General features: G+C 28.6%; 2 protein-coding genes across 2 annotated transcripts; both read left to right on the forward strand.

Moving 5' to 3' along the window:
* The first annotated feature begins 143 nt into the window (after positions 1-143).
* Positions 144-22,096, forward strand: LOC107165260 (UV-stimulated scaffold protein A-like). Its single transcript, XM_015513418.2, has 12 exons — positions 144-830; positions 13,595-13,705; positions 13,873-14,095; positions 14,266-14,386; positions 14,529-14,786; positions 14,877-15,011; positions 15,580-15,767; positions 15,863-16,014; positions 19,858-20,056; positions 20,124-20,261; positions 20,384-20,517; positions 20,692-22,096. The coding sequence occupies exons 1-12, from the start codon at positions 715-717 to the stop codon at positions 20,792-20,794; spliced, it is 1,878 nt and encodes a 625-aa protein (XP_015368904.2). The 5' UTR covers positions 144-714; the 3' UTR covers positions 20,795-22,096.
* Positions 825-3,018, forward strand: krz (beta-arrestin protein kurtz). The gene has a single exon (XM_015513420.2). The coding sequence runs from the start codon at positions 1,187-1,189 to the stop codon at positions 2,453-2,455; it is 1,269 nt and encodes a 422-aa protein (XP_015368906.1). The 5' UTR covers positions 825-1,186; the 3' UTR covers positions 2,456-3,018.
* Positions 22,097-24,822: the final 2,726 nt, after the last annotated feature.

The following is a 24,822-nucleotide window of genomic DNA, read 5'->3' on the forward strand; positions in this document are numbered from 1 at the left end:
ATCGCGTATTAATCAGTAATCACTTATTTTCGTTGCGCGCGCGCACACAACAAACGCAAGCGTCGCAAGCGCCAATCGTACAGCTGTAGTAGTCGCATATTATCATATTATTATTATTATTATTATTCGAGCGCGGAACGGAAAACATCGTAGTATCGTACTCTATTCGTACTTCACAGACACCGACTGAGTATAGTTGATAATAATATATAATACATTATTATTATTATTATTATTATTTATTATATCATCTCGCCCTATATTGTGCTGTAATATTGTTCTAATGAGTAATATTTAATAACAGATTAGTAAACAATAAATTGTTTTGTAATATCGAACGCAATACGATTCGACGGCGCGAGACGACTCATATTGTTATTATTACGAATCGATTTTCAGTGTAATCGTCGCGTAGGTGTTGCCGTCGTCGCGAACACTCGTCACCGATGACGCGTTCGTTCATCGTCGCTGAACTATCGCTGTCGCACGTCTTCAGCGTTCGAGCGTTCGTCGTCGCGACAACCAGTGAGTGGTAACTATACTAACCACCAGGTGACCGCCGAATCGCACCACTTCTGTCCATTACTACGTTGTCGTCGTCACCTCAGCTTTCCGTCGTCCGGACAGACCGTCGTCGTTGGCGCCAACCATACGCGTCAGACGATTGTACTGAGGCAACATACTCTTCACACTGAAATCCGGCGCCGGCTTAGCATGACGCTGGACTACGGTACGGCCAGCCGAGCAGCGCAACTCGTCGAACGTTTGACCAGCACCGGTGAAAACGACGTCGATTGCAAGTTGTTCGACGAAATTGAAAACATCTGCAAGTAAGTGTCAAAATCTTAAGTCGAAAACGCTCAAAAATATAACTCGTACAATAATAATATCGTCTACTACTATTATTACTGCCGACCACCACCACTACTACTAGCACCACCACCATCCATAACGACATTATATTATTCTTGTAACTCTAACGAATAATCTTCGGTAACACGCTGGAAACCTTAAACGTTGTTTCGTAGTATTATTCTATAAAAACGTACATGTCACTATGCTGCACCGTCAATCCAATCCTGAGCGTCACCCTGTTTAGCAGCTATTGTAAATAGTCATAATCGTTTGATAACTGATATTAAATTAGTACATTAAAATATTACCTGATATACCTATTAAAACAATTATGGATAAGAATAATGGTGAATCAGACTCTGCGGCCCGAGGCAATCTTAGACAGCCAACCAGGGTGTTTAAGAAGAGCTCACCGAATGGTAAAATAACTGTTTACTTGGGCAAGAGGGATTTCGTTGACCACATCACCAATGTCGACCCTATCGATGGTGTAGTATTGGTCGATCCTGATTACGTCAAAGGAAGAAAGGTGTTTGGTCATGTTTTAGCTGCTTTCCGATATGGTCGTGAAGACTTGGATGTACTGGGCTTGACTTTTCGAAAAGATCTCTACATAGCCTCTGATCAAATATATCCTGTTGGAAATATACGTACTCCGACTAGGCTACAAGAACGTTTGATCAAGAAACTTGGCCCAAATGCCATACCATTTTATTTTGAATTGCCTCCACATTGCCCAGCATCTGTTACGCTGCAACCAGCTGCGGGTGATACAGGAAAACCGTGTGGAGTAGACTATGAGTTCAAAGCGTTTGTTGGCGATACGGCCGAAGACAAACCTCACAAGAGAAATTCAATAAGGCTGGCCATTAGAAAAATTATGTATGCACCAAAAAAAGAGGAAGTGCAACCATCTGTTGAAGTGTACAAAGAATTTGTTATGAGCCCAAACAAGTTATACTTAGAAGCATCCTTGGACAAAGAGCTTTACTACCATGGGGAAAGTATATCAGTAAATGTCCACATAGCAAACAATTCTAACCGAACTGTAAAAAAAGTAAAAGTGTTTGTAAGACAATTTGCCGATATATGTCTATTTTCAACTGCCCAATATAAATGTACTGTTGCTGAGCTAGAGAGTGAAGATGGTTGCCCTGTTGGTCCTGGTTTCACTTTGTCTAAAGTATACACAGTAAAACCTACTTTGCATAACAACAAAGATAAACGTGGCTTAGCTTTGGATGGTCAGTTAAAGCATGAAGATACAAACCTTGCTTCTTCAACAATAGTGAGCAATCCTTCACAAAAAGAAAACCTAGGAATTATTGTTCAATACAAAGTGAAGGTAAAACTATGCCTGGGTGCTTTAGCAGGAGAATTGACAGCTGAACTTCCATTTATTTTAATGCACCCCAAGCCTGAAGAGGAAGTGCTTCCAATAACCAATAATCTTGCAATATGTGGTACAGCGGTTGATGATAATGGTGTACGCGTAGATAATTTGATTGAATTAGATGAAGATGGCCCTGCACCATCTCATGATGAAGATATAATTTTTGAAGATTTTGCTCGTTTACGACTAAAAGCTGGTAATGATTAGTTGGAATTACCATGTAAATCTGGATGAATTCATGAATTATTTCATTATTCAGTCTTGAGAATAGGTTAATAATACATCTACTGAAAGTTTCTGTCAAATGGAATCACAGTGGGTCTACATAAATTGTATAGACCAATGGAAATCATGAAAATTCCTAAATTTGATAGAAATTGATTTATCTGAAAATTGTTAAAAGGATACAATGCAATTATAAAAATTGTTTAATTGTATGTGCAATACTGTTAACATTGATCTAATTATCTAGAGCCCAAGGGTTGGGCTAAGATTTATCATTGAATTCAATTTATAAATTTTTTAATGTCAAGTATTCAATACTCTAATAGACTTTAATATTATTTTTGTAGCTTTATTAAATATTACCAAATTACATAAAAATGCACTACTAATTTAATATTATATACCTGTAATTTTTATTAAAACCAAATACAAATATTTAGATAGTAATTATTATGTAGGCATTTAATTTATTTAGTAGCTAAAATTTAGGGAATTTGTTGTTTTTAGTAATCTAAAATTTATTGAGTAGGTACTTACCATATAAAAAATAACTGATGACACTATTAGGATTAAAATAAAATAATCTTTAAAACATTTATTGGACATTTGTTTATTTATTTTATTATTTTTATTATTAATACTTTTTTACAATTGCATTAGTGCGCATTCAAAGTTTATTTAATATATGTTTTACACAAGTAGTTTTAACATTCCTCTAATCGTTAAACATCGAATCGATTATATTTTAATTTACTTTCTAGTGTATTTTTAATGTTATATATTTTTTCTTTGAAATATCTTAAATATGAATATAAATTACTATCCAAAATGCTAAAATGTCTATAATATTATCCAAGCCTATAAATTGAGTTAGTTTCTACCTAAAATATATTTTATAGGTAGTTTAATTATACTTATTAATAGGTACTCTAATATACAGCGCACCAGCATTTTTAATTTTTTTTGTGCCAAAACGATTAAATTTTTTTTATTTATAACAATAATAATTTTGTTTATTTTTGTGAATAATTTTTATATTTTTTAGTTTTGTTATAACGGCCAGTACATATTTGTTTTTAATATGTAGATTATTCATACCATGGCATTAGGTTGCTAATATACTGCATGTAGTATTCTTTAGGTTACCAAACATCTAAGCAATTTATATTTTTCAATTATGTTTTGACAATCGAAGAATTAGGTATAAGATTTTAAATACCTATGTTAAGTTGAACTATTGTTAAATAATTTATGCAATTAAATAATGTGTAATAATTAATAGGCAAATTATCTGTGTGTATTGTGATTTATATGTTGAAAGTAATATTAAGATAAACATAGTTAGTTGAATAACATAACCAGTAATATTCTATGATCTTAACTTTTATTGACAGGGTTTTTTTAAATTATTAAAAATTTTTTTTTACTTGTCACTACTAACAATTGGATTTGTCAAAATTTTGGTACTGTTTATTAAAAATTATAATCAAATGCAATGTCTAATTGATGTATGAATCTTAAACTGACAGTGACAATGTCATTGTTGTTGATTGTTATTATTTATTTTTTTTTTTAAATAATAAGGTTATATTATGTATTGTATAAAACATGTTATACATCAATTTATAAAGCACAAATATTTCAAATTTAGACTTATTTAAATTACATCAGTATTTATATATTCTATTCTTCTCTGTTCTCTATTTAATTTCAATAAACTAATCTTAACCAGATATATTTTTAAAATATGGTTTTCATACAATTTTATTTGAAAATAAGTTTTAAAATAAGATGCATGTTAATTTAATTTTTCATGTTGGTTGTAAATAAAATTAAAGTTCACTTTTATAGGTTTATAATATTTTAACAGTCTAGTCCTTTGAAATGGTTAATATTATTAACCTCATAGAATAATGTATACCTGTTGTGTGGTATTAAGTCCAAATCTTAATTTTAAAATTATTGTATCAAAATAGTTTGTAGATAGATGTATTATACCTAATGTCATAGTTTGTAACATTTTTATGAGCATAATTAAATTGTTTTTCTAATGAAAAAATCCGAAGAATCATAATATAATAATTTCAAACAGAATGAATCATAAATATTATGTACAATATAATAATTAAATTAAATTTGTTATTATTTTTTTTTTTTAAGAAAATGAGTTATCGAATAATTGCTTAGCTAATTTTACACAATATAAATACCTATATTAAGCATTTTGTCAAGCTTTTAAATAAACACCTTACTACTTAATACATTTTTCAAATTAATTTCAAGTATTATAATATGTGGCTTTGGTTTAAATTAACTTGCAAAACAGGGTGAAGCAAGAAAAGATAATTTTTTTTGACGGTGGGGCTTTAACCAAACCTTAACTAAAATTAAATTTAGTTATATTAATCACCATTTATTTACATCAATAGTTTTTATTTAATACATAAGTGAGAAAATATTATTTTTTTCAAATGCCTGTATGCACGATACTTGAATCTAGATTTGAAACTAAGGTATTGAGGTATACCTAGTATACCTATATGACAACTATTATACAGTAATAATCCTCAGATATTTGCTCTTATGCATATGCTTAAAAATAATTCAAATACATATCATTTAAAAATATTAAAAGCAATATCTGTTGACATTATTTTGTTAGGTGGATACACTCTTGAAGTTGCTACCTAAATAAAATATGTAAATCCTAATTTTTATGTTGATTACTCTTTATGTTTAAAAATAATTATTTTAATGTATGAAATGATTTGTATGTGACTGTAATGTTTCATTTGTATGAAACTTATTAACTTTTGGAGTAGAATGTAAAATAATATTGTAAAAAACATAATAAATAATAATAACCAATGATTACAAGGTTACCTATTACTTTTGGTTGACATAATTAAACTATTAACTTATATTAATTTATTATATACACAGTTATACATATTAAGTATATACCATCTTTAATTATATTGTATTAAATATTTATTTGTTTACTTAAGTGATGTTTTTAGCTTTAAAGCGTGGCTTTTTAGAACAATTAGGTATCAACAGCTTATAATAATATTACCTTATACCATTTCCATTTATAATTCAAATTTTTGTGATCAATACTATACTGTGGTTAATAAAAATATAAATCTACAAAAAAAATTTCTGCTGCTATATTTTTTTGTATCTTTCCTATATTAATATAAATGATTCATACAATTGTAAGATATATTTTATTATAACATACCTATTTATTAAATATTTTATAGGTACTCATAGTGGCGTGTATATTATATTATACTTCATAATTTATAATATCTATAAAAGTGTGTAAAAGTAAGATAATTGGTACACAATAATTCATTCTTATATAGATACAGCTTTAGCAGGGGCTTTAGCAGTTAAATATAAAATATTCTATTTCAATATTGAGAACTTTGTTGGTGCAAGTGGTGCAACTATAGTACAGTATTGAACCATCATAATAAATTTGAATGCATTTGAATAATTATTGTTAGTAGAGCTTGGTCATCGAAACTTAATTTATATTAACCAAAACTGTTTGGCATTTTGGTGTCTGTTGGATATTTTTAGTATCTGCGGAAAATCGTCAGTTAATTTTCGATCGATTGATGTACAATTGTACAAGACAACATTTCCAGGGCGCACATTCATTATGATTTTACCCGAGAAAACTGTATAATTAACAATTACAATTAATTATTGCTTACTATAGTTACTCGCACCATTCCGAAGAATCTATAATTGTAAATGTTAACTCGTAAAAATGTACGGAACTACGGAAATAATTTATAAAAACAAAAATGTGATCTTTATTATAAAAATTGCTAAAGCAAAAGTTACGAAATATAATTCATAATATAATTGAATATATTTCGTTGTTACACAATATGTATTAATCCGAAAAAAAATATAATCGTATAAATATAGAATATGCATGGGTGGACGTAGACGTATTTCATATCACGTAGGATTAATTTTGACAAAATGTGTTTAATCCTATTTTCTAACCGACAATGGGTATGGTTGTTGTATGATAAAGGATAAAATAACTAAAAATTCTTTTGGGACCCGATTCTTAATAGATGCGCGTAGTGATGTATTCTCGTTTTTCATTGAAAATGGAAATCCTATGGGATTATTGTTTTATTTCTAATCAGACAAATACGGATTTATCAATACATAACATTAATTATTATGAGTAATGGGTATTATGACATATAGGCGCGAAATGTGATATCGTATTATACATTTATGCGTAGGTGGATATATACGTTTCATACTCTCTGCGAAAATGTGAAATACTATAATACACACTGTAATAGGCTAGGAAATAGGTTATTACTTATTATTTTAACACATTAGGATTTATTATTGTGCAATCGTGTTTGATTTTCAATATAATGCTGGGAATATTGTACTGATGTATATAGTATGTGTATATACATATTACTATTACATATCACTGATATTTATATTTATATTATATTATATTATTATATTATACCTATTATATTTATACTTATATTTATATTTATTCTACCTTCATATTACTATTATACATATGACTGATATTTTTTTGAAGTGGCGGGGCACTTATTTCGTATGACTCGTATGATAGGTATATAGACATTGAGTAGAATATAGAATTCACAGTGCATATTTTACTTTATATTATAATTATTACATTCTGTAGTCGGCACGTTTTAATTAAGTCCGGAACGCTATAGGCAGGAAAAGTACCTACTAACACAATTATTAACTGTTGCCAAAAACTGCGTCTGTATATTAATTGAGTTTCAGATATCCTTTGATAAACAACAGTTGTTTCAGTGAAAATTTAAATTGCCATAATGTATTGTACATCGTTTTAATTACCTATATTGGTTATTACTTAATTTTTCTGAAGAGCATTAGAGTACCTACCCTTTTCTCCAAAAACAATATTTGTATGCATATAATGTATAATATAATTTATTTAACTTTTGTCATTGTCATACAATTATAATCACCCACGTAGGAAGGTTACAATTTTTTTCCGTTATTTATATAATATAGACTATAGGTAATCCTCTCCTTCACTACTTGTATTAAGAATATTTTTGTAGCATAGAGTATAAATGTATAATATAATTATTTTCAATTTTAATAATGAAAAAAATCTAATCTTTAAGTTTATTGTGTTCTTAATATTGCGATTTATGGCCAAAAAATGTGGTTTTCGTTTACACTATAGGTATCAAGGACCAAGGTAGATAATTCGAACAGTCGCCAGGTCAGGACGCCCGTTCAAATATCATATTCCGATGACAGACTAAAATATAATTTTTAAACAAACCACTGATGGGGAGTATAATATCTGGTAGATATAGGAAACGAATTCTCCATCTAATACACCCTGTATTAGGGTGCCCACCCTGGGCAACGGACCTATGTGTAACACAAATAAATATTGAAACCGGAAATAACATAAGATAAATTATAAGGTATAGATTGTAGACAGTAGACAGTCAACTTTATTGATTCCTGGACATTATGTACAGCATATTTATTTAGCATGCTATGATCTAAGGCTTTGTAGCTGCCGAACAGTGGTCTGTTAACATCCTATCGAAAGGTAGTAAGTATATTATATAATATAATATATAGACATTTAGCGATAATAACAATAATCGAGGTATTGATCCGGATTTTGTGTACTTACAGTAGCGCCTATCGTATATGTCTCCGATTCAATTAATAATATAATATAGGTATATTAGGTATCAATATTAAAACCTATTATTCAAAAATTCAACGTTTTTGAAAATAATATTTTCTACATAATTTGATGTACCTAATAAAAAAGCATTTTTGAAAAATAAGTCATAATTGTTTAAGTTTCTTACTTTTTTGAACTACCAGTTATGTTTATTTTTATTTCATGATTCAAAGCTGAATATTTTCCTGAGAATTTTGTCGTTTAAAATATTTTAAATTTTAGGTGAGTGGAGTTATCATAAGAATTATACTATATTCAAGAATGATACTGGTATTTTTTAGGATTAGTGGGTAACCCAGGGTTTCTAGTGACTCACTTATTTCACTATTTCTCACTATTTTTCAATCAACTCACCTTTTTTTACTATATCTTAAATGTCCTCACTTTTCTCACTATTTATCTTTATAATCTAGAAAATAATTATAAGCCCCTACGGCCTACGTTTGTTTAAAATTTCTGAAATATTGAAAAAAAATATAATGGATACGAAAATAAAATTTTATTAATATTTATATTATTATATGATATTATAATGTATGACGTATGTAGGTTTTAACGTATTGACTGTAGGTGGCGAGCGAGACCCGCATTTTTGTTATCGGCGTTTCAGTTTTGGTGTTTGAATACACTGCATGCTCCTTCGCCATCACGTTATTATTAATATGATTTTTATTTTAATTCTCCATGTGTTATTATTAGGTTTCGTTTAAAGATATTTTATTTTATCAATATTTATTTGTATTATTTGTGTGCGTGTGTATGATCCGTATAGTGAATATAATATATTTAAATATATTTATAGATTTTATAGTGTACACTGTACATTTATAAGAAATATTATATTAGGGTTCACATGACATAATTAAATTATTTTGTTTCCGTGATTCGAGCTGTCCAGACGTACGTTACTCGTAACTCGTAATTTAAAATTATTATTATCTTATTAGTTATTAATTATTTCTATCACACTGACCCGTTTAAAACGCTAGGCCTGGTCACATTTATTTGCCAGATTCTTTTAGACAAATACACACGTAATACTTCATTGTCTTCATTAGGTACTTAACAAGTGCGACCGAAACACTAAAAATGATAACTACTATATATTATAGTACCAGATCGTTCTAATCGTATAAACCAGAGGTATTCAAACTATGCGTCGCAAGTGTTGGTTTGGGGAGCCGCGGCACTTCAAAAAAACAAAAATTCTAATTTATAATAATAATTAATAGGTACCTTATTTTATTCGATAAAAATGTAAAAATGTTTAGTTTACACCTCCGGTGTAAGGTAATAAAAATAATTTCTTCACTTAATAATAAATTATATATATTTTTTGTTTAGTAATAATAATAATATATCATCATCCGCCGTATCGACATATCACCGAATTATTTATCCTTATTAATAATATGTAACTCACTTTAACTCACTATGTTGAAAAAAAAACTTACTATTTTCACTATTTTTAAATACCATAGCTGCTAGAAACCCTGGGGTAACCCTGTGTGTCCCATTCATTCCCATTGGATGAACTTTAAATAATAGAACTAGTCATTAAATTTAGATTTTTCGTAGGAATTCCAAGAAAAATATTTTGCTTTTGGACATGAAATTAAAAATGTACGCTGCTATCGTTAAAAGTAAAATCTCAAAAAAATTGCCAAGTGTTATTAAAATTGTAAAAAAACTTTTAAAATTTGGTTTGAAATGACTCTGAATTATATAATAATAAATTAGTTTATTATGTCAAGATATTTTCTAAAATATTAAGGGCGGGTTGCATAAACGTCCTGTAACTACTTACAGATCTGTAAGTACGTTAACGGATCTGTAAATAAAATTAGGTGTTGCTTGAACGCTCGGTAAAGTTACCGGCTCTGTAAATTATCGGCTACCGGACCTGTAAACTGCAGATCCGATTTGGGCTCTGTAACTAATTACAGATCGGTTAAAATAATATAATAATATAATATAATATATAATATAATATAATAATAAATAATATAAAATAATACTTTTTGAGATGATACGAGTAATTACGAACTTTTTTAAATCTTGATGCTAACTTAGCTCTAGGTATGTCTACTTTTTATGATGCTTTACATTTTTCTATTCTGAAATGGGTTCCTCATGTTAATTATACTAAGTCTAATTTTTCTTCTTGGTTTTCCAAGGACCTAATTGATTTAGTTTTCTTAAAGAGAAGAGCCCGTGCAATCTTTAAGTCTTTTCGTAACCCTCTCAACTATCGTGAATTTTCTTTGCTTCGTCCTAAGTATAAACTAATGTCAAAAAACTGTTATAAAAAGTTTATTGAATGTACTGAATCAAAACTCTGTGCTAATCCCAAAGTATTTTGTAAATTTATAAAGAAAAATAAATCAAGCAATGCCATACCAAAAACAGTTCATTTTAATGATATAACTAGCTCTAATGATAAAGAAGTTTCAGATTTGTTCGCTAAGCAGTTTAGTTCTGTTTACACTGAATTTTTGTATATGTTAAAATCAGTATTATCCTATTATCCTGTCACTTTTGTTTCGTAAATCCTTAGATGAAGGAATATATCCTGATATTTTAAAACTTAGCACTGTAAAACCTATTTATAAATCGGGTGATAAGTCGAATGTTGCAAACTATCGTCCAATCTCATTATTAGGACATATAGCTAAATTATTTGACTCATTAATATACATATAATTATTAATTACAATGTATTTTTAACCACACCATTTATACAAATGACAGCATTCGGTCTGTAAAAATGGGAAGGAAAATATGTATACTATTAACCAATTAATCAATTATTAACCATGACGCAACTCGTATATGTCGCGAAAAATCGCGGACGCAACTCAGATGTGTTGCGCAAAAACCACGGACGCAATTCGGATATCGCGATGTATATTTTCGTATTTTAGGACGCAATTCGAATGCAGCCATTCAAATTCTGATTTTAGGATTTTCATGTCGTTACAGGTACCTAAACAAGGAGTATAATGTTCTCAAATGCTTACATTGTTTTGTACCATTTAAGGAGTATTCTTCTAAGGCGATACTTTTTCTTTTTAAATGAGAACCATTTTTTTTCCGGTCAAAAGGCAACCGTTCACCGGATTACTTTCTTGACAATGTTGATGTTCGTATCTAAATAGGATTTCGAGTGAGTAGTTCGATAGGCCTGTACCAGCTGTCAAACTGCGACGGTATAACGAGTGTTAAAAGTGTAAATGTTTTTTTACTACCTATCATTTTATTTTTTACGCTTGATTCAATCGAGAGGATATAATATATATTATATTTGCAGTGCATCCGTCGTGCATTTCCTTATTACATTTGATACCCATGTCACGTGTACATATATATATAAATATATATGTAACCAGTTATATTATAAATGTATAAGTCATAAGCTCATGGTCAATTGAGCACTATAAACAATATATTAGGTATTATTATATAGCTAATAATAACTACTATTGCAGTATTATACATATTGTGCATAATATAAGTACCTATAGGTATGTATAACAAAACTACATACGTCTTACACGCATTGATGTTTATTGATGTTAAGATTTGCTGACAATTTGAAATAATAAGTGCCAAATGCTATGACAAAATTTTATTGATAACACATGATCTCCCCACACGCCCAATTAGTCATTATACTGCCATAAATAATAAAGCCCAATAAAGCTGTACAGGTCACAACTCTCAATGTTCTCAAAAACTTAATTGGTTTAAAATATAAGTTCATGAATTTGTTTAAAATATAATAGGCTCGTGATTTCTTTTAACTTTTAAGTATATAGTTTTTTTTTATATCTTATTCACTGTAGATTTTACATTTTTTTTTGCACTACCTATGTTCGTATCAACAGAATTTAAGTTATCAGAGAACGCTAAATAAGTGATATTATAATTAATTATTATAGAAGTTAAGTGGTACGCGTTATTTACACAGTGGTGACATATGAATATTAGTACCTATAAACTCGACTGCCGAATACTACGATGTTTTTGGAAAATACTATGTTTATATTATACATTTATATGTCATTATCAAAAATCACTCACGGATAACTGGTTAAAAAATATATATTCGTGTTTATAATGTATTGATCGACGACTGTGTAGGTTTAAAATTCTGGTATACTAGGATATTGGACATTGCCATTCGTCGCATTGGTAGATAGGTACTAACATTCATATTCTCGCTCAAGCCTTTTTTAGCTTTTCACTCTTTTAAATTACCTTTTAAATAAGTACAAATGTAATGTGTGTCAATAACTAATTCGTTTTTAATGCTATTTTTAGGATGCTTTGACATTTTTTATCTTCAATTAATAATATTATTATTATCTATACCTTGAACGGACGTATATATACGTAACGTAATATTGATTCATAAATATATATATGTTATGTGTGTGTGTGTACTTAGATAAATCTAATGATTGTTATGTTATATGTTATAAAAAGACAAATATATATATATATATTTATATAAAGTTTAAGCCAATTATTATAAATATAATTGCCTGAATGATAGTTATAAAAGTAATGATAGTAATGATAGACACTTATAATATACTTATAACCTATAGGTATATTCGATTGTTGGCAGGATTACATTAAGTTTGAGTTTTGCCCATTACATGTTTTTTTTTTGTTTTTTGTAGACAGGTTTCTGTTGCATATAATTTAAGTATATAATGAATGTGGGCCGTGGGGATCATCAAATGACCACGTAGAATGTAGATGAACCGTAATTTCATGGATTCTTATTTGCTCAAGTTCCTTGGCCATTTATGTGGTGAAGTCGTTCTGGCCAATCGACTTATTTGATGTTGTTTTAAGTGAAACTGCAGAATTTTTACGTCTGACATAAATTTTAAAATTTTGCTATTTTTATGTAGTATATTATACTATAATTATATATACGGTTTATTTAAATATAATTTCTTATTATTTTAGTTTTTTATTTATTGCTATATAATACAATAATACAAAAAATGTACAATGCTATAGATTACAATATAATAATTTATTTACGGAAATAATATTACAATTTTATAATAAATAAAGTAGAGTAATATAATGAGTAGTTTCGTTTATTGTTAACATATAGTTCGAAAACGAAATGGTGGAGGTTATATAGTATCAAGTAAATGAGTTTATCAGATTAAACTATAATATAGTTTTAATTTGAATTAGTTTTGCGTTTTTACTGCGGTAGCCATTAGGTAAATAGTATGTTATTTGTATTTAAATATATTATACAAATATAAGAATTTATTAATTTAATTCTTAATTTACATATGGAAATTTTTTAGAAAATCCTCAATTTACATCGACAGAGTTCATGTATTACTATTTCATCAACTCAAAGAAAAACATTCTCAGATTCGTTTGAATGCGCTCCGAATTTGTAATCGTCTTTTTAAGTATGTATTAGACGTTTTTGTTATTTTGTTACCTATACTTGGTAAACCTACTAAATCTACTTTTATCGTTTATGTATTATAAATTGTTGTTTATTTGTACTAGAGTCATTATAGATCAGTAACTAGACAATAATCCAATTATATTATAATTATGTCATTTGTTTTAGGAAATTTGAACATTTTAGAAAATTAATAATTGTCGATATCTCAGTTCTCCTAAAACTTACTGTCAACACAGACGCCGGACGAACGTTGCCCCCACCTAAAAAATTCGCTACGGATTTGGAAATTTACGCCATTAGGTGCATCAAAGAATGGAACGACGAGTTCGGAAAAGACTTTAAAGATGAATTTAATTTTGTGTTTAAGTATTTGAGCAAGTACAAAAAAGTAGGTTGTCATGATATTATTGCTATAAATGTATAATAGTTATTACATACATCTTATATATTCATCGAACCTCATTCACTATTCAATAATACATTAGCCAATAATTATTATAATAATTTAATATTGTTTTTAAACTATAATATGTTTATATGTGGGGCATACCGTTTCAGATTGATTTCGAATCTATGACCGTGCGGTCCGTTATCAGCGCGAGACTAGTGGAGGACAGGGAACAGCGACAACGACGTTTGAATGATGAGAAATTGAAAAAAATTGAGTCGGAAATAAATGGTGAACACTATATGTCTATATTATGTATTATTTTATACCAGTAAATTAACCTTGAATAAATGAATTAGCTGTTAAGAATAATGTATTTAGTACATACATATATATTATAATTATGTGTTTGAATAAATTAATTTTTGCTCAGAACTCGAACCGGAAATAATGGTCGTGGCTAAAACCCTGGAAAGTTGTCTGGAATTGTTAATTCCCATTCCGGAAGAGTTTTCTATACCTGAAGTGGAGGAAGACATTGTCCCTTCGTCGAACCCTTCGAAATTGTCGTCGACGGATCCCGGACAGAAAATTGTCGCCGAGACTGAGTCGGATGATGAAAATGAAAGATGGAGAGAAATTGGCATAATCGACCCAGCCGCGCACACTGTGACAGTCACACTGAGACCGGGTGATTATTACATTTATCGAATTTCACATTTTCAGCTGGTGTATATTTTATTGGAAGCTTGTATTTGATTTCCTTCATTGGATATTTTAGATTTCCGAAAAAGGGTGAAGAAATCCGAAGACAATTTGGCTATAATCGAAAGCTCAAACGAACAAGTGAAGCTCATATCCGACAAGTATTTGCCAAAAATTAAAAAATTGCTACAAGACATAGCAAAAATTTCGAGTAATATATTTATATATACATATATATGAGTTACTATTCATGGCAAAGGGGGTCTAGGTATAGTTTAATATTCTGTCTTTTCATTATCTTAATTTATGAATACACCTCTATAGGTTAGTACTAGTTATCAGCTGATATAATAATCTATTTACTAATTTATTTAATATTTCTCTTAATTATACTGAGTCTCGCCTAGAACACTCGTGTGTCCATCATGGTTATTAAAATAAATTAAAAAGCGTACAAATATACCTAGAAATATCATAAAATAATAGAATACAATGGTTAATTATAAATAATACATGAATAATGATGTAAAAACGTATACAAAAGAATTTCAAAAAATAATAAATTACAATAATAAAAAAATTATGGTGAATAATAGAAATTTAAAATTATTGTGAATACGATAATTTGTTATGACGAATCAGTGTCAAACTCATACAAAGACATCATCTATATATCTATAGCTGTTAATTATCGAAAACATAATTTATATTATGTGTATGTCCGTTATATAGCGTTGGTCTAGTTTTAATATTGTGTTTCTCTCTTATAAAAAAAATAGACGGAGAACTCTTGAAACGAACGATCGAACTCAAGCGTCGTTTAACCGACCTGACGAGCCGAGAAAATAAAATCATGTACTATGAAGATGGTGATGATAGTTCTAGCGACTCGGACATGGAAGAAGTCCTCCCTCAATCGTCCGCCGATGATCTTTTGGCTCAATATTTAGCTAAATCGGATTATAATGTACATAAACTAGTATAATCTCTTCGGTGAAATTATGTCATATATTGTTACAATGTAGAAAAATAAATATATAGGCTCATTTACGTTATTTTTAGATTCAAAATGATGGCAGTGATCGCGCTGACTCCACAAAAGTTTCGGAGAGAGATGACAATCGAAAAAGTGTCACAGCTGTGCCAAAGTTACCGTTCGACATCGATCTGTATCACTGGGAAGACGAACAACTTTCAGCTCCTCGTATTTTACCGTAAATATTATCGCGATTTACTTTTTTTTGATTATTTAGACTTAATTAAAAAATATTTAATCCGTAAGTTGGTCATAACAATTTTAAACTATACCGTAAACTAAAAAACAAAAAATACAGAATTATACGTAAAGTATAATATTATATAGTACCTTTTTTTTTCCCCCGTTCAAAAAACCAGGAACGGATGGGAAATGTTTAGCACAATACTGCCATCCGGTCCCGTATCGTTTATTCGCCGTCAATTATCGTATAATATATAGTACCTATGTAGTATAATGTACAGTCTTCCAAATGGAAAAAAATTAGTATTTGTTTTTGATGCAAATAAAATCGATACGTCTCATTTGTAGGATATACGGAAAAACTGTCAAGGGAATACTTCGAGATAAGAAGAATGTATTAGGTTGAACACAAAATTACGTCAACCAATAATAGAGTATATGCAGTTTTTCAATAGAGTAAGACCGCAAAAAAAAAAAGCAAACTAGAAAAACTGAATGTATTATGACGAAAAGAATAAATTTAACTGTCCAGAAAAAAGATAGAAAATACGAAAAACTGAAGTTTTGTGTTTCGTCTCGAAAATAAGGTAGAATTAAGTTGAGCTATTTTTTAGGTTAGATTAGGTTATTTTTTGTCTCGCTTTTCAGAATCGACTAATTTTAATTTATTTTTGACATAATATAGGAACTATAGGACATCATAGGTACCTACTATAAGTGCAATAATAGTTTTGAATTCTCGTTTTTGTTTGTTTTTTATATAATTTTTCAATAATAAATCATTAACCGTGTTAATAATTATTCGTAGAGGAAAAATGTCTTTATAAATCAAATCTTGGAGTAGCATAGGACCTGCCGTTTTTTCAATAACAATCAAAGGATGTGAATTGAAAAATAATTTAAAGTGGAAAATAGTATTGAGTTGCCGCTACCTAGTCTTTTGAATATCGGAATCTACAGCGCTACAAATGTGTATACCACTATTATACCATATAATATCTATATGTTGTTGAAATAAATAGCAATGCGATGTCCGTACCCCGTGGTCACTGGCCAGATATGATATATTGTATTCGGAGCATTTGTAAGTTGTCAATAATTAACGCAACGCCACTGAGTTGCATCAACGACTGTGTTAGAAACAATTAGCTTTTCTAAATAATACGCCTATATAACCTAACCTTAATGCTTGTTCGAGTTACCCTAAACGAACGCGTTCTTTTAGAATAAGTTACAAATCATTAAAGTCTAAAAAATGTATTAAATACTTTTTAGTTTTTACATTATTTTTTCATTCAAACGCGGTCTATGCTATTTAACGAAAATTCATCGTTTGACACAGTCACGCAGATGGTAAATTCTGTATTCCTGTACCTATAACTATTGCATTGCTGTCTAATTTCGTTTTTTTCTTAAGTAAAAAAAAGAGAACGTGATGGATAAGTACGATTACGTGAGTGCGAGTGCCAGTTAGAGATCCGCCAGTTAAAAAACCAATCCCACCAATTTTTAAGTTTAATATTCTTTACAATGCGCGTGCCAGAATCACTCAATTTAAACATCTATTCTAATAGTTCAAACGTGTTGTGAAACATTTATAGCATGAATTATTACGTTAACATCATTCACTGATGAGCATAATAAGTGTTATTTATAAAACAATAAACTATAGTATTATATTGAATGTATTTTTATATTATGTTTAGACACAGGGTGTCCTACGAGTATTTACCCATTGCGATATCTCCTGAGATAATAAATATATCATAAATCTGTTTTTTTTTTATTAGACTTACATTGAAAAAGGCTACATGTATTTTAGTTTTTAGTTAAATTAAATTTTTTGGTAAAAAGTTTAAAAAGTTTAAAAAAATTATTTCTTAATTTTGAAAAGATACCTATTTTATAGAGTTTATTTCGCTGAAAATGTTGAACTTTAAATATTTTATTTTCATTAATCCCATAATTTTTTATAATTTTGTTAGTTTATAGATAAAACGGCAAAAAATTGGTTATCCGGGCGGCGAGTTCCGTTCTACGGCCAATGGGTAAACCAGGGAACACCCTGTATATACTTATAGTTAAGTGTATAGTGTGTTTTAGCTTTTTGGATCGTTAAAAACATACACGTGCACACTTGTGTGTTTTGCAGCAAGGCCATCGATTCCTAACACTATTTTTATCGTCTATAGTATTTCTTTGAACTGTTCGATTGATTGTATTTTGCAGTTTGTTATTGCTATGTTTATATCGATTATTTTATGTAAAATACTTAATATCAGTGTACCTACATATTATTTTACATGATTTCTAATTAATCTGGCCTCTGGCCTCTGGGTGATATATTTTTTTTTTTGTAATTGTAGTATAATGTACAATACAATAAATATATAATTGAATACCAAATATATTCATTTCTTATAGATCGCACCCTGTATTGTGTTATTATTGTATTATATATTATGGAATATGATATGGATAGATGGTAAAACAATTTTTAAAATCAGTTGAGTGGTTCTATAGATTATTTGTAACAAACAATTTTTCTTCATTATATAGACTTATATTGACCAGCACTGTATAACACGAATAGTATTCGTCGAATACTCCCGGGAAAAAATAAATAAGTATAAAACACTTAGATGGACATGAATTAGAGATGTTGGTTAACTTAAAAACGTAGTTTTTACTACTTTATAAATTTAACTGAAATCCAAGAACAATCTGAAATTTTCATCAAAATCAGTTAGTAGTTGTTGAGTATATAAACTAGACTGACATTCATTCATTTTGTGTCTAAAAAAAAGTTTTAATTTATCTACCAAAACAAATGTCTTGTGTGAGCAACCTTATAGTCAACTTATATGTATTGGACAACAAAGCTATCTGAGTCTCAAAGATTATGTGTGCGCTATTTGGTGCCAATCGGATAATGTGGCAATTTTTGCATTGAATTAGCTATTACTAAAAAAACCCATATTAACTTTTATGTAATAAAAAGAAAAAGATAAAATAATATAAAACAATTAACGCAACAAACCAGTGGTACACAGAGATATTTTGAGGAAACATGCTGTTAAAAAAGTTAACCTTCTATTTTTACATTGAAAAAAACTATTTTCACTTATTAGTTACTGTAGTTTACGGACAGTAGTTATTATAGACTATGTTTATATTATGAATTTATAAAATTCCCTGTGACACCAGTAATTAACATCTACCTCTCTTCACTGCACTTGCTAACTATTCTAGGCACGATGCCAGTTGGTATTGGCTAGGTATAATTTGGACAAATAATTTGTGTACATTAATAAAATAATAAATTAATAAATTATCATATATGTTTGCAAAACTACATGTATTATTTCACCTCTTTTATATACAGAATCAGGTGAGTGAAATAGGGGGAATAGAGAATTCAATTTAAACCCTCCCTAAAAACGTTTTCACCCCGTTGTATTTTAATAGTTAGAAAAATTAAGTGGGTTTGCTTATCCAACATTTCAAAATAATAGAATAATTTGCATGTATAGAAACTGTAGTAACATGTTTGACCATAATTACTTCTATACGAAAACCATTCTATTATTTTACATTGTCAACATAAAATCAATCTAATTAATGTGAAAAATTGCTAACTAAATTAACTAAAGATACATAGCTGCCTTAATGCAATTCATATAAGTATAGAGTTGACGATTAATTTGTACATTATATTGGTTAGGTATTTGAAACAAACTCACCTATTACCATTTTTGAATATGTGTATTTTATAAAACTGATTTCTATAAATTCCCAAATTTCAATTATGCTTGTTCATATTTTTCATATTTTTCAGTACAAATCAAGATGGTCATAGTTTTTGGACTTCAAATTCTGTAATGGACAGTGACTGTGACGGTATTGTAATACCAGGAGGATCTGAAAATTTACGCACGCGAGTGATTGAATTTACTGGTAAATTCGAAAGAGTTGATAGACAGTGTAGAGCCCCATTGCCAAGTGGTAGATTATGCCCTAGAGAAGACCGTTTTAAGGTAAATGAAATACAACCATTAAAACTTAATTGTAAGTTATTGTTATGATATTTTATTATTTTTTTAGTGTCCATTTCATGGGCGAATTGTACCGAGAGATGAGCTTGGTCAAGTTGTTGATGCGGAAGACAAAAAAATTTTGGAAAAAGAAAAAAAACAGAATGTACCTGATTGGCAAGATCCACAACTGCTTAGAGATATACAGGTAGAATGTGTTTTGTAGTTTTGATGAGCAATAATTTATTTTTATTTTTTTATTAGCTTCCAGTAAAGAGCAATAATTTTTTGTATTAATATTTTAATGTAAACAATTATCTATTTGTATAGAGTCAAACTGGGGTTGATCTTACAATGCCTAAAAAAGGAAGTAGAAAGAGTCGAAAACAAAGGTCAAATTTGACAAATTTAAAAAAAGAACAGGATACTCCACGGGCCCGGCTGGAAAAAAAAGTGTTCAAAAAGTAAGTTTAAATTTTATTGTGAATTTATAATTAGTTATAAAATATATAATTAATTAATTAACTAATCCTAAATAATTAGGAAAATATATTGCTTATGAAAGTATGTTTTAAACATTAAATTATATAACTGTAATATTGTATGTATAATAAAATTATGCACAATTATACTTGTAGATCATCTGTGAAGAAAGTTGCTAAAATTTTAGATGGTATGGATCAAAGGAAATTTCGAGACAAATTCGGAGATCAATTCAATTATGTCCATGATACAGCTTAATGTATCTTATTCTTTCCTGTGTTTTTTTTCAACCATTTAATATTATAATTCATTAGCTATAATTGAAAATCAAGTGTAATTGAATTATATGAAGAAATGTTTACCTATTGTTTTAATATTATTTATTTTTTTATATACATATTTTTTTATTCATTATAGATATAAGCAAAGTGTAATTCATAATTCTTGTTATTATGAACAAAATAATTAAGTACCTAGATGCTTGTAATAATATTATATATTTAAGGTTTTGCTTCAATTAAATAAATATGTTTTTGTTATTAGTTAAGCAATAATATGTTTTATATATATTTTTTAAATTTAATCTGTTAATAAAAAAAAAAAAATAAGAATGAAAAGTTAAGTATGTACAAAAACATGAATCACATGAAGAGGAGATCATTCTTTAAAAGAACTTCAGAAAACTTCTTATTTTTTTCCCTTCTATTTTACAAGGTCTCTTGACCAGTTTCTTTTTAGCCGACAGGGAATTTGTGAGTTTGTGATAATGTGAGAGTGGATATTATGTTTTAAATAAATGGGTTTTCCAACTTTTTGTTCTAGAATCTATTATATTAAGATGTAATTGTAGATTGTGAAACGTGATATCAGAGTTTATATTTGACGTGAGTATTGCTGTGGTGTCATCAGCAAATGATACGAGAAGAGATTGGTTTGTTGTAGCCTGTAGGTATATCAGCGGTGAACATATTATAAAGTATAGGAGATAGGTCACAACCCTAGGGAACTCTAGCTTTAATATTCTATGCAATTGAAGAATTATTTTTTTGATGCACCGAAAATGACCGATTTTCCAGATATTTTATTATTAAATAATATATATATATATTTTTAATTTAATGAATTATAAAATGTTTCAGCACATATTTTGTTATTACAACTATATTTTTTTTAAATTTTTTTCTTATTAAATAATATAGTGAAGGGAGAAAGTGTTTTAGTTTAAATAGGAAGCTCGTTATGTCAAATGCGGTCGAACGTCTGAGATATATTTAAATAGTAAATTTATATAATATGTTTATGAAATATTTATTAGGTATACATGTGTTTTAGAATAAGATTATAGTATTTTATATTATTTGTTTCATAATTTATATGTATAGACGTAGGTATAGATAATGAAAGTAAAGATATTATAATATAATATAATGGTGTAGGGGCCACCAACCGTTTACAACAAGTGAGTTACATTAAAAATTTTAAGTGTATGTGATTGACCACTGTTTATTTAGGTAGCAGGTATATTGTTACATGAAATAAACAATAATTACAGAATAATAACTTGTATGTCTAGTACCTATTATTCTTTTTTAAATACTTCTCTATCTGAAAATTGTACGTTTTTTGTCACTAATAAATACTTTTGTATATTATGATGTATAAAATTGTGTTTAAGAGGACGCTACACCCGCGTGTGTTGTCTCCGTCTTACAAGTACGTAACATTGCAAAAACTGTTTTGCGCGGGAAAGAACCGAGAAGGCTACAGTCATAACTAAGAAACGAAATTCTCACCACAGATAAAAGGGAATTTCGACTGTGCAACGTTGTTTTTATTTTTTTGTTATTAGAACTGAAAAAAAAAGTTATTCGATTTTGAAAAACGCAAAAATAATGAATTTTGAAACAATAAGAACTTTTTTTCTATTTGTGATATCGAAAAATTGAAAACAACGTTGCACAGTAAATTTTCTCCATCCTCTTATGTAATCTAATGTAGCGTCCTCTTAAGACATCACGCACATGATCAACCGACATCGGTGTAATTAATCTTTAATCGATCGACAAATATTCGTCGAAAGATTGACTGGTTTGCGACCCCTGCTGTAGGGGATAGTATTTAAGCACGTAAATTGTTATAGGACAATTAATTGCACAATTAAATTATAGTAGGTCATTCGACGGACCTTTATTGGTTACACGGACAATACATAATATTAAAAAATAAGTTATAGTACAGAAGAGTATTTATAACAGCATGTATCTTGATTTAATTAGTTTGTTATCTTTTTATTTAAAGACACGAGAAATAATATTGTTTTGGATTTCTTAGAAGGATGTCAGTGCACTATTTGTTTTCTCTCTCTGACCCACGCACAACATAGGCAAAATGCATTTAAACAGAATTAAATTTTTTTGCTTTTAAGTAATTTTAGAGTAAAATCGCTTATTAAAACAAGTATAAAAAATAATATTTTTGAGGGAATGACATATATATTTTATTTTTATTTTATCTTGTATTCGAGTATTACTCTATTAAACTTTCAAAATTAAATTATCTTTAAATTGTTTTGAGACAATATTTAGACAAATCGATATGTCGTTCCCTCTAAAATATTATTCATTATCTTTTTTTGTAATGAATGATTTTTTACTCAACGATTACTTAAAATCATAAAATAATAATTCTGTGTAAATGCGTTTTGTCTATGTTACGCGTAGGTCCGAGAAAAAGAGAACAAAAGTACGATGGCATCCTCTTAATTGATTTGGATTATTAATGAAATTCTACATTTGTATTTGAACAACTTGAATTGCTATTATAGTATTATGTATATCGTATATGTTCGTCGAGTTTTTATATTTTTTTTTAACTGAAGCAAAGTATGTACCTATTTTTTAATTTTGTATGATCTATTGGTTATTTTTTATATATTTCTGTAGACATGTTCTTAAGCAAGAGTTTCCAACCCTACTCTTATTTAACAATTGAAAATCCATAGTAGGTATATAATATGGATATTGTACTCTGAATAGCTCATTTTTACAGTTTTTTCATGGCCTAGTTTCTTAATAGGACGTATAAACTAAAAAGTGGTGTTAAAGAAATGACAAAATGTAAGAGATAAAATGTTTTTTTAAGAATTGACATTGTTTAAGATTAGGTATTTTCAGAAACACCAGCTAGGTGCCTAGGTACCTACATAATACAAAATCTTTATTTTTCTTGAAAAGCTTATAATACTTTATACAGTTTTTACTGGGTATAACTGTATAAAGTTTTATTTTTTTTACTATTGTATCACTGGTTTTATGTTTTAAATAAATTTGGTTTAGAATTGTAAAATAAAAGTAAGTACCTACTTTCTATTTGCATAGGTACTAAATTTGTTTTGTTTTTGGACTTTGATGTTTTTACAAACAAATCATGTGTATTGATTGTATAATATACCTACTATACAGGGTGATTCTTTTATCAAACAACACTCATTATTTCAAAAACTATTGATTTTTTTCAATTTTTTTTTTTCAAAATTTTAGAACCATCTTGTTCTAGAACTATGTATTTTTTTAAAATATATTCACCCTTATATTTATCAGGTTAACCATTATCAACTTTTGATTTTCAAATGACAACCAATACTTAAAATTTCATAAACTAAAAGGGCTATTTTTTCAATGAATTTTCACGTTTAAATTTTCATTTTTCGTTAATCCGTTTACAAGATATAGCCTCCCAAAGTTGGGTGGTTTTGGGTGGTGTTTGTGTGTTATAGGTGTATGTTAGGTGGTATTTACACACAAACACCATATAAGTGTTGTTTGATAAAAGAATCACCCTGTATACATAGTGTAAGTAGGTCTTATCTATAGTCTTCACTGTCTTCAGTCTTCACACATAGTAGGTAGGTACTTACTATCATCCTCTTAAATCGTAATTCAAATGTAGGTTAGAAACTGCATCAATGATCATAAGGCACTAAATATTTAATTGAATAGTATTACCTACGCATTGCAGTATACAACGGTAAGTAGGTGAATACATAACAGCTGGTGTATAATAATTAAGCTGCAGTGTACCCTATGAATTTATACTCAAAGTTGTATAAGTAGGTTAAGAGTATTTTTTAATTATTTTTAATTAAGTACCTACTACTACTATACATATCAGATATACAGAGTAGGTTTAAATAATTTGTTATTGTTATTGAGATTTCGGATCATTTTAAAATATTAAAGTTACGTTCTACAAAAAATCTAATAGTTTCACAATTATAAGCTGTTCTA

Source organism: Diuraphis noxia, unplaced genomic scaffold (genome assembly GCF_037042655.1).
Source record: "Diuraphis noxia isolate RWA-SAM2 unplaced genomic scaffold, SU_Dnox_SAM2 contig0004, whole genome shotgun sequence".
Classification (NCBI taxonomy): domain Eukaryota; kingdom Metazoa; phylum Arthropoda; class Insecta; order Hemiptera; family Aphididae; genus Diuraphis; species Diuraphis noxia.

Coding starts and splice junctions, on each gene's coding strand:
- krz (XM_015513420.2), top strand. CDS start 1,187: ATGGATAAGAATAATGGTGAATCAGACTCTGCGGCCCGAGGCAATCTT.
- LOC107165260 (XM_015513418.2), top strand. CDS start 715: ATGACGCTGGACTACGGTACGGCCAGCCGAGCAGCGCAACTCGTCGAA. Junction 831..13,594: donor GAAATTGAAAACATCTGCAA/GTAAGTGTCAAA, acceptor GAAATTTTTTAG/AAAATCCTCAATTTACATCG. Junction 20,057..20,123: donor CTAGAGAAGACCGTTTTAAG/GTAAATGAAATA, acceptor TTATTTTTTTAG/TGTCCATTTCATGGGCGAAT.